This window comes from Budorcas taxicolor, chromosome 20 (genome assembly GCF_023091745.1).
Source record: "Budorcas taxicolor isolate Tak-1 chromosome 20, Takin1.1, whole genome shotgun sequence".
Classification (NCBI taxonomy): Eukaryota; Metazoa; Chordata; class Mammalia; order Artiodactyla; family Bovidae; genus Budorcas; species Budorcas taxicolor.
The window spans coordinates 17138624-17150755 of NC_068929.1; the positions used below are offsets into that span (position 1 = coordinate 17138624).

The window sequence follows — 12132 nt, forward strand, 5'->3', positions numbered from 1 at the left end:
CATTTAAGGAGATATGGTATAGATATACCTCTAAATTCAACTATATATAACTCTGAGATGCTGCCTTATTTTCCTGTTTTCAGAGAACTTCATTAACCATATCTCTAAATTTTCTTCAAGCTAGTAAAACTCTTTGAGACTTAAAATTCAATTACATCTCTGTTCTACTTTATCAGTTATTAGTTTGTTTTAAAAGAAAAGAGATTCTTAAATTCCTACCATCCTCAGTTCTTGGCTGCTGAGGGAACATGTAGTTAGTAAGCACCGTTTTCTGGGTCTCTGAATCAGTCTCTTTTTGAAGAGGTATCAGGGGTTTGGACTAGGGAAAGAAAATAAATATTTAATTTTCAATAATCCTATAGCAAATACATATTGAGCAATACTTCTGAGTAAGTACTCACCGTTTTTTCTATTAAGTATTAATGTGTAGGTTACAAAAAATTTTAATATACATAATAAAACTTTAAACATTGATTTGAAACCTTGTACAAAACTAAAAAATAAAATTTAGCTTTTAATACAAGGCAAACTCATACTGTATTGCAATTATCACTGTCAATAATTTTAAAAGTTCACATGTATTAAGTACGTTACATATATCCACAGTCCAATAATTACTTATCACAGTGATTTTAATAACACCAAAAACTAAGCCTCTTCATTTTATGTTATTTTGCCCGTACTAGCATTCCTCTTTGAGAAGATGCTTTTGCAGAAACAAGTTAAGAGGTTTAGTCTAGTTATTTGCAGGTTTATTTTAGCTGAAAACAGAGTATAAACAGTAGGCTGTAACCTTTTCTCTTCTTTATTATCCCCTGTGTCTCCTTTCTCCATTAATGCAACACCAAGTTACTCACTGGCAGAGCTGGAAACTCCAATTATTTCAGATCTCATTTCTCCCTAAGACTTTTTCCCTAACTAGTTATTAAGTGTTCTCCATTTACTTCTTAAAATAACTAATACTTTTGCCAGCCTACTGACCTAACATTCTACCAATCTAAGCCTTGGCTAACTCCAGACAAGCAGAACAATCTAATTCTCCCCTCAACCTGCCACTCCATCCATTAAGTCTTTGGACTTACTCTTGTGGAAACTGCTGCTAGCTAATGTTATCCTATAATCTTACTCCCATTCAGACATTTCCTCTGTGCCCCTGTCCTTGTTCCATAGTAAAGATACTGCCCTGTGTCTCAAACATCATCAGTGAGACCTTTCTTGGCCTCCTCAGATAATAGCAATGGTAGAGGTACTCCCTTCCCAAAGACAGCACTGCCCTGAAGCCTTTTCAGATACAAGTTGCTTCTTCTCCCACACTGCATAAATCCTAGTTCAGTAAGTGGAGATAGTTTACAAATGGTACAAGATCATTACTCCTCTTTCAAGTATAAACACCCCTTCTTTTGAGAAAGATTAAGCCCTGCTTCACTCAAGCTCCTTTCCTAATATGTCTCTCAATGACCTTCTAGTAGTATCCAACTACTTCAGACTCTTTTATGCCAAATCCTTCAATAGTAATGGGTAATTCTATAGATATAAAAATGACACAGCCATACTGTTAGCCCAGTGATTTCTCAGTAGATGAGGAGTGGGTTGGAAGAAGCAAAGAAGTCTACTTAGGTGGATATATCAAAATTATCTGGGAAGGACTTCCCTGGTGGCCATGTAGTTAGGATGCTGGGCTTTCACTACTATGGTTCAATCCCAGGTTGAGAACTGAGATCATGCAATTATCTGGGAGGGGGAATTTTCCAGCAGTCCAGTGGTCAGGGCTCTGGGTTTGATCCTTGGCTGGGGAACATCACATGTTATGTGATGTGACTAAATAAATAAATAAATTTTAAAGGTAAAATTTACGTTAAAAAATTATCTGAGAGGCTTCTAAAAAACTAATCACACTCCTAAAAAAGTTCAAAATTAACTGTGGCAACAATTGTCCAATTCTATGAATATATTAAAACCTCAGAATTATGCACTTTAGGTGAGCTGTACAGTACGCGATTTATATTTCAATAAAGGCACTCTAAGAAAACGAATCATCTTTTATTGAGAGCAGACAGAAACAGATTGAGAACTATTTATTCCCTAAATACTTAACTCTCCATTCCCTAAATACTTAACTCCAATGATCTATTTCATTTTGGATACTCATTCTACTTCTTTGTCATAATTTCTCTAATATAGCCTGTTAAATGTTCCTTCTCTGAAACCTAAAATTACTTGTTCAACAAGTATTTTCTAAGTGCCTCCTATATGCAAAGCACTATGATAGGCACTAGGTATAGAGTGATGAGCAAACCATCTTTACTGATTCTGTAGAGCTTACAATACACAAGAGGAGGGACAGAGACAACAAAATAAATTACAATACGATGTAAGAACTAGGTAGAGAGGGTACAGGGTGCTAAAAAAACACAAAGAAGGAGGTATTTGCTTACCACAATCTTGAGCGATGAGGAAAGCATTCCTGAAAGAAAGCCCTCCTAGATGAGGATGAATAGCCATTAACAGGTAACAAGAGGGAGGAAGAATGCTCCAAGAGCACAGAACTCATTTGGGGAAATGAGAATGAAGATGTGAGGGGGGGAGATAAAACTAGACAATAACAAGGGTAAAGGATCAGTTGAGTTATAGTGTGGTTCTGAATGAATTAGGGTGATAGAAGATTAGGGGTTGTGGCTACACTGGAGAAAGAGACCTCTCAGGAAGCTATCTCAATGATCTTAAGTCAACACTATCCAACAGAAATATAATATGAGATAAAAAGTGAGAACCATAGATAATTTACAATTTTCTGGTAGCCATGTTTCTAAAAAGAGATTAAATTAATTTTGACAATGTATTTAATCTAAACTTCTTCAAAATACTGTCATTTTAATGTGTAATCAATAATAAAAACTCTTGATTGATTTTACACTCTGTTCATACTAAGTGTAGAAAATTTGGTGTGTATTTTACACTGATAGCACATCTCAATTTGGACTAGTCACAATGACTACTGTTTTGGACAGAGTAGGTCTAACTGAAAGATGATGGTAGACTCTATTTAAGGGAAGGAGGAGCAGGGATAAAGCAAAGCACAGAAACATCTGATATATTAATAGTTAATGGTTAAGCCTAGACAAGAGTTTGGTGATTCACTGCACTGAAGTATAGGGAGAATCAGTAGTTAAGAATTACATTCTCAGATCTCGGTCTCCAGCAAGTACTTTTTACTGACCTAGGGAACCCTGGAAAAGAAAAAGATATGAAGCAGAAGATGAAATGTTCAGCTTTAGGTTGGCTGAATTTGAGACATCTAAGGCACAGTGTTAAGCAGACAGTGAGTGTGAAGTTAAGGAAAGAGAACTGGGCTGAAGACAATTAAGAATAATGATGATATAGTCAGTAACTGGTATCTGTAGCTCAAATGGTAAAGAATCTGCCTGTAACGCAGGAGACCTGGGTTTGATCCCTGGGCTGGGAAGATCCTTTGGAGAAGGGAATGGCTACCCACTCCGGTGTTCTTGCCTGGAGAATCCCATGGACAGAGGAGCCTGGTGGGCTGCCGTCCATGGGATCACAGAGTCGAACACGACAGAGCCACAACACTACTAAGAGAGAGTCAGTAACTGGTATAGAGAAAGTAAATTAAGCAGAGCCTAGAGCACCAGGAGGGGCTTCAACATAAAAGATACTGGCAGAAAAAATTCCTAAAAAGGAAACTAAGGAGTGCTCAGTCAAAAGACAACCAGCACAGCAGGTAACATAGACTTCATGCAGACTCCTCACTTCATTGCTTCTACATACTTGCTCATCAATCCCACCAAGACTGTCACTCTCTTCAGCTTTCAACTTTATCACTATCATTCTTTCCTGTCTTCGCTTCTCTTTTCATACCTCACCTTATCTCTTTATAACCAATTTCCTGCCAATTACCAAGACCTCCTTGTTGCACTGGCCTTCTCTTACACCTGGGCTGATAAAGTACAACCCAGAATTATTCCAACTGCATGCTTTCTCTATATCACACGGTTGAGCAAATTCGTATTAACAACAAGGTTGTGGTAAAAACTTCAACAGACTCCCAATGCTGCTTGAAAATTCTTCCAAACTTCCTAAATTGAATTTTGAAGAAGAAAGTATCTTTGAAAAAATTTTTTAATAAAAATAGGATTCAAGAACTGCTAAGAGTTTGGAAAATGTTATGTTCTAAGAATTTTACCATGTACATTTTTAGCCCTTTCTCTCACAAACTTCACACCCAAGATCCCTTCAAGAATGTAAGAATACTTGCCAGAGCTTTTGATTCCATCAGCTTCCACTCCAGTTATCCATCACTCTCTAATATCCTTAATCCCAATCTCCTAGAGCCTCTTTCCAACAACTTATAAACATGCTCTCTTACCTTGCCCCTAGTTACCAATTTCTTTCTGTTCTATTCCTTTTCTTTCTTATCCAATCTTCTTAAAAAACTAATCAATAACCACAGGTTTCCATTCAGTCATTTATTTATTCCTTAAACTACTTCAATCTGGTATTTGACATATACTTCTAAAACTGCATTAGCTATAGCCAAGGTAAGTTGGCAAGACAGGTGACTTGCCAAAATATAACTGATGTTTTTCAGACTTCATTTGAACTAACCTCTCATTAGCATTTATCCTGTTGCAACTCCTTTCTTCAGGACAGCTGTTTCATCCTTATCTTAAAAAACACTGTCATATAGTTCTCCTTCTACCTCTGTAGCCACTCCTTCGAAGCCTAGTAACTTGTTTGTCACTTAAATGTTAGTATTCCACAGGATTAACCCATCCCTAACATTAAAAAGAGAAGGAAATGGCAACCCACTCCAGTATTCTTGCCTGGAGAATCCCAGGGACAGAGGAGCCTGGTGGACTTCTGTCTATGGGGTCACACAGAGTCGGACACGACTGAATCAACTTAGCAGCAGCAGCAACATTAAAAAATTAATGACAACAATCCCCTTTGAGAAAATAATAAAAAGCTATGAAACCACTCCCAAGAAAAAGTGATTAAGATGATGGGTTGATATCTCTTCTCACGCTACAAGTCTTCTATGAATCTTACAAATAAAAGGAATAAATGTATAGCAGTACTGTGAAAAAAGAAATTAGGTCTTCAAGAGCAATTTTAAGAAATCCTTGGAGGTTAAAAACGAAAAGAATGGAGAAATCAAGAGCACAGAAACCTTAGTTTAAAACAAGGTGGCAGGTAGTGGTTCAAGGTCACTCGAATTGTTCTCTGAGTGTCAACTCAATATACCAAAGGTACTTCAAACCCAATAAACCTAACTAGAACTTAATACATTTATATAAACATATTTCCTTCTCTTGTGGTTCTCCATTACGGAATCAACATCCACCTAGTCACTCAGGGTACACCTCTGAGGCTGATCTTTGCCTTTACTCCTTTTCTTCTCACATACATGCATTTTCCACGCATTCTACTGATGTGATGTTTAAAGTTATGTCCTAAATAACAGTCTTTTCACTGGCTCTGTCATCACCGCTTTACTTCAGCCAACATTTTCTGTTGACCTGAGTATGGCAATGGTCTTCAGTAGGCCTTCCCATTGGCATCAGCCCTGCTAAATCCATCTTCCATAATGCAGACCCCAAAGCCTTTCTACTAGGTCCATCTGACCATACCACTTGCCTGCCTGTGTGTTATACAGGTTCCTTATCGCCTACAGTAGTGCTGGCATGTATCCCAGGATCACTTCTCTTAAACCGATTATATACATGAATAATTGATTATGACTATAATGATCAAACATTCAATTTGCCCGGGACATTCCTATTTTTACACTTACTATTCATTCTGACAATTATCATAGAGGACCCTTTCACTATCAAGTGTCCTAGTAAAGCTGATAAATCACACTGAACCTAAGCACAACAATTTTCCTCTGAGCCTAAATATGGCTTTAGAATCCTTTTAAAAATTATAATTTATCAAAGTTGACATGTAAAATTTAAAAAATCTGTTTGTCATCCTTGATATATAATGCAAGTCCCTTTGTATGGCATATAAGATCCTCCATGACCTGGTCTGTGTCTACCTCTGGGGCCTCATGTCCAACTCTTCCACCTTACACGTTATGCTCTAGTCATAAAACCACTTGTACAGACACTGATTACACTGCTTTACTAATAAGTGCTTAGGCTGCTGATATCCCTTCTAAGCAGAACACTCTTCCTCTTTCGTCGTTTAATACTATTACTCTCTTGAGAAGATTTATTCCTCCTTTAGGCACAGCAGGCATTTCCTCCTCTGGGAAACTGGCCTTTATAGCCCCAAGTGATGTGCCGCTTTTCTGATCCTGAAGCCTATCAAGTTTTTTACCATACTGTATTAAAACAACTTTCTTAATATCTGTATTTGGCCCATCTTAGTTTGCCTGGCATAGAGTAGTTGTTCAATAAGTGGTTCCTGATTAAGAATGACAAAATGAATGAGGGATGAATGACCAACTGTTCTGCTTGGACCTTCTAGAGACTTATGAAAGATTATGGTACTGCAGGTACTGCCTATAGGTTTATTTTCTTCATGGTCAGTGAAACGTCCAAAAGCAATTTATTTTCATAATTTATAATCAAACTACTTTCACATATTTTTCTCCCCTACATTTCATCCTTTAATATGGAAATGAGTACCTCATACTGTAAGGGAGGTTTTATAGCCACATCACATATGTTTTACTATTTATTACTTTTCTACACTAGGGAAAACAAAGCCCCATATCATCATAATTTTTACTTTAAAGTAATTTACAAATGAAGTGCAAGAAGAGGTGAATGAGCGAACACTGTACAGACACTAGGCTATTAATTTCACCTTAATAAGTCATCTGGTATAATTTTCTGGCACAGATTTATCCACAGCAGTTCTAATATACTAACAGTTCAGAGTCCTCAAGACCAAGAGCCATGTCTCATTCATATTATTGTAATAGGTACTTGAGTCAGAGCCCAGCAGATGTTTAAACGTTTTGTGAATCCAGCAGCTAAACTTCATATTAGACTTAAACTGTAAATATTCAAGTAAGAGAGATATACATATATATATATACACACACAGGTATATATACATGAACTGACACATTTAATAGATGTAGTAATCACTTGTGTTCAAGTTCTAATGAAAACAAAAGTATCATCATTTTAATACTTCTTTCTCATATTCGTAGAACAAATAGATATACAGACTGATTCGTAAATGTGAGGCGAAAAGCAAAGGAGAAAAAGAAAGATATAAGCATCTGAATGCAGAATTCGAGAGAATAGCAAGAAGAGATAAGAAAGCCTTCTTCAGCGATCAGTGCAAAGAAATAGAGGAAAAGAACAGAATGGGAAAGACTAGATATCTCTTCAAGAAAATTAAAGATACCAAGGGAATATTTCATGCAAAGATGGGCTCGATAAAGGACAGAAATGGTATGGACCTAACAGAAGCAGAAGATATTAAGAAGAGGGGGCAAGAATACATGGAAGAACTGTACAAAAAAGATCTTCACGACCCAGATAACCATGATGATGTGATCACTAATCTAGAGCGAGACATCTTGGAAAGTGAAGTCAAGTGGGCCTTAGAAAGCATCACTACGAACAAAGCTAGTGGAGGTGATGGAATTCCAGTTGAGCTGTTTCAAATCCTGAAAGATGATGCTGTGAAAGTGCTGCACTCAATATGCCAGCAAATTTGGAAAACTCAGCAGTGGCCACAGGACTGGAAAAGGTCCGTTTTCATTCCAATTCCAAAGAAAGGCAATGCCAAAGAATGCTCAAACTACTGCACAACTGCACTCATCTCACATGCTAGTAGAGTAATGCTCCAAATTCTCCAAGCCAGGCTTCAGCAATACGTGAACTGTGAACTCCCTGATGTTCAAGCTGGTTTTGGAAAAAGCAGAGGAACCATGATCAAATTGCAAACATCTGCTGGATCATGGAAAAAGCAAGAGAGTTCCAGAAAAACATCTATTTCTGCTTTATTGACTATGCCAAAACCTTTGACTGTGTGGATCACAATAAACTGTGGAAAATTCTGAAAGAGATGGGAATACCAGACAACCCGACCTGCCTCTTGAGAAATCTGTATGCCGGTCAGGAAGCAACAGTTAGAACTGGACATGGAAAAACAGACTGGTTCCAAATAGAAAAAGGAGTACGTCAAGACTGTATATTGTCACCCTGCTTATTTAACTTATATGCAGGGTACATCATGAGAAACGCTGGGCTGAAGAAACACAAGCTGGAATCAAGATTGCTGGGAGAAATATCAATAACCTCAGATATGCAGATGACACCACCCTTATGGCAGAAAGTGAAGAGGAACTGAAAAGCCTCTTGATGAAAGTGAAAGAGGAGAGTGAAAAAGTTGGCTTAAAGCTCAACATTCAGAAAACGAAGATCATGGCATCCGTCCCATCACTTCGTGGGAAATAGATGGGGAAACAGTGGAAACAGTGTCAGACTTTGTTTTTCGGGGCTCCAAAATCACTGCAGATGGTGACTGCAGCCATGAAATTAAAAGACGCTTGCTCCTTGGAAGAAAGGTTATGACCAACCTAGACAGTATATGCAAAAGCAGAGACATTACTTTGCCGACTAAGGTCCATCTAGTCACGGCTATGGTTTTTCCTGTGGTCATGTATGGATGTGAGAGTTGGACTGTGAAGAAGGCTGAGCGCCGAAGAATTGATGCTTTTGAACTGTGGTGTTGGAGAAGACTCTTGAGAGTCCCTTGGACTGCAAGGAGATCCAACCAGTTTATTCTGAAGGAGATCAACCCTGGGATTTCTTTGGAAGGAATGATGCTAAAGCTGAAACTCCAGTACTTTGGCCACCTCATGTGAAGAGTTGATTCATTGGAAAAGACTCTGATGCTGGGAGGGATTGGGGGCAGGAGGAGAAGGGGACGACCGAGGATGAGATGGCTGGATGGCATCACTGACTCGATGGACGTTGAGTCTGAGTGAACTCCGGGATATGGTGATGAACAGGGAGGCCTGGCGTGCTGCAATTCATGGGGTCGCAAAGAGTCGGACACGACTGAGCGACTGAACTGAACTGATCAACTTAAGGTTTTTAAGATATTATTAAGACTTAGGGGGAAAGGGTTTCTTAGTTAAGAAGTTTAGAGAATTCTGAAACAAGAGGGTTTCTTTACTATCAGAACACATCAGGGTTGCTAACATAATCCAAAAGAGGGATATAACATGTCTCCCAAGCAAATTTGATGATGGAATTTAGGACTATCATATGAGACTTGTGTATCTAAGCCTTGTGTTTTCCATGGGTAAACACAGCTTTAGATAAATCATAAAGTATTGCTCAAACACTAGGCATTAACTTATTAAAGGGATCAGTAAATTTTATATTTTGTTTAAAAACATTTACTAGTAAGAAATACTTGAGAATAGATACAGAAAAAATGGATTCCTCATAATTACAGATGAGACAGTCCTTATTCTTTTCTTTTTGTTCAGTACCTACAATCCATTACTATGGTGACATTATACAAGAGATTTCTTATCCACTAAAACAAGCTTAACAACAGTGTACACAATGAAATTTAGCTAGGCTACTAAGATTCATTGCCCCAGCCTTCTTTCTTTCCATGCACTATAATACACTTAAATCAAACTTTAACCCCCACCATTCCACTAAAACTATTACTCTTCAACATCAGTAATTACTTCTATATTAATAAACCCGATGGCCAATTAGCAGTCCTCATATACCGAATTCATCAACATCTGACTTAGTTGATCTTTCCTGAAGCACTTTCTTCATATCTCTCTCTAGATAACATTCTCTTGTTGGCTGTTGCTCTTTATTTTCTTTCTGGGATCCCTTTCTGAGTTCAATGTTTGATCTTCTTGTCTATCTTTTCTCTCTAGTAATTAAATGTACTTCCACAGTATAAAATTCCCTTTGCACAATGCTGACTCCCAAATTTTATCTCCAGCCAATACCTCACTTGCAATTATAGATACTCAACTGATGACTTGACATTCATAAAATCAAACTATTAAGTTTATCCCCAAACTTACTCCTCTCCCATCTTTCCTATCTCAGAAAATGGAAACTCCAATATTGTACTTCCTTAGGTTAAAAACCTAAAAGTCGTAGTTGTTTCAGTTCTTTCTCTGAATTTCCACATTTAGTTCATCAGTAAGTCCCTCTGACAATAGCTTTCTTAAAAATGCATCCCAAATTGAAGCTCTCCTCACAATCTCCACTCTTATCGTATTACGTAAAATCCAGCAACATGTCCTTCTAAACTAACTGCAACAGCTTTCTTACTTAACTTTTGCTTCCAATAGAGAATATCCCATCCTCACCCTCAGCACCCATAGTCCATTCTTCACAAAGCAGCCAGAATGATCTTTCAAAAATGTAAACCGTATCTCATTATTTCCTGGAATGAAATACTTCAACAGATTTCATTCTACCTCAGAGTAAAACCCCAAGGGATTAGTATGGTCTACAAGGCCCCAGGTGATCTAGTCTCAGTTTTCCTCTCCTGATCTGATTGTATATGTTTTCTCCCTTGCTTACTACATTCCAGTCCTCTGGGCTTTCATCTGTTCCTCAGTCACACTGAGCTCATTCCAGTATTGGGATCTTTATTCTTAGTATTATATGCACCCCTCACTCAACTCACATCATGGCTCACTCTTAATTTCATTTGAGAAACTGCTCTACTGTTCCCTTCTTCAGACAGGTATTTCCTAAATCACTCAATTTAAAATAGTATATTTACTCCAACCCTGCTGCTGTTCTAACGCCTAGCAAACTCTTTCTCTGTAGTTCTGAAACATTATTACTTAGTTATTAATTTATCTCGAGTGTCTTCCATGAGAATGTAAACTCAATGAGAACCTAAGAAGATTCTGTCTGCTTCATCAGTATAACTCCGGCTCCCAGAGTCATTCACGTTCTACTATAAGCTTTCAATAAATGTCTGCCAAAGAAAAGTTCAAGGAACAACTCTTAATTCCTTAGAAATACCTCTCTAAGGTTTGTCAAGTGTTTGATTAGAAACATAAATTATCAAATGTATACAGATATAAACCACAGAGAGTTTCTATAAAAACATTAAAAATTTAGGGAAGATTTTGTCCTCATCTATCTTCTTACAAATTTATGAGGTCAGGCCAAAAAGGACTTCATAAATCTACACATATTTCACAAAAATGATCTGTATCTGTATGTTTTTACATGTGTATCATATTAGAACTACTCTTAAATAGTCCTAAATAAATTAGAATGCATAATCAATTTACAAAATCAGAATGCCTACCTGATTATCTGAGAGCCACATAGCAGTCAATTGCTGTAGCTTTGTAAAGCTAAAGGGCAAATTTTTTAATCTGTGGGGAAAAAAATGCAAACAAAAATTAAACTTTAAAAATGAGAAATGTTAAAATGAGAACTGGATTTAATGGTCTTCTAAATAATGTTATGTTATTGCATATGAAAATAGGAGAAAAATATGTAATTCAGGAGAAAATCAATTATAGGTCTTTGAACAGGACGTAAGACATAATACTATCCCGTTTTATAAGAATTAATTTTAAAAATACAAATCTCCCATTGAATCAATTTGGTTGGGGGGAAAACTGGATAATTTAATAACCTCAAAAAAATTACCTAGGAAAATCTAGCAACTATCCATACTTTAGTGCAAAGGCAAGGACAAATTAAACAATGTTTTATAAAATTGCTCTGGATGTTTTATTTGCATTTAGAGAGAACAAACTGTTATAGGAACCACTCTTAATCAGAGTTTGTTATGTTATAAATATTGCACTCTTTTTATTTCACTGTGAGCCAGCACTTTCATACTCAAGACTATTTTAACATTATAATGAGTGAAAATTAAGTAACAGAGATATTTAGTACAATGCTACTTGAAAGAGGACCCTATTAAAAACAAAATGACTACTTAAACTTTCCATCTTATGTTTTTCTATTCTTCTATGCCGAATTTCAAAGGAACCTAAGGAATTTAGGTCTCTGAAACTCAAGGTGTTGGAACTTAGGGCTCTAGTTTTAGGGTATAAAGTATGAGCTGAAAGAATTTAATTTTAAAAGGGATTTAGTTTGAAACCACACTGCATAG

The 12132-nt window shown here is 37.0% G+C and overlaps 1 protein-coding gene across 1 annotated transcript in view; it reads right to left on the reverse strand.

Annotated features, from left to right (window-relative positions):
* The window catches only part of ERBIN (erbb2 interacting protein), a 124844-nt gene that overhangs the window by 31380 nt on the left and 81332 nt on the right, over positions 1-12132 (reverse strand). Inside the window, exons 14-15 of the mRNA XM_052659006.1 lie at positions 11311-11380; positions 220-319 (exon numbers count right to left, since the gene is read on the reverse strand). Of these exons, the coding sequence (XP_052514966.1) occupies positions 220-319; positions 11311-11380 (170 nt within the window). The remainder of the gene's footprint in view (positions 1-219; positions 320-11310; positions 11381-12132) is intronic.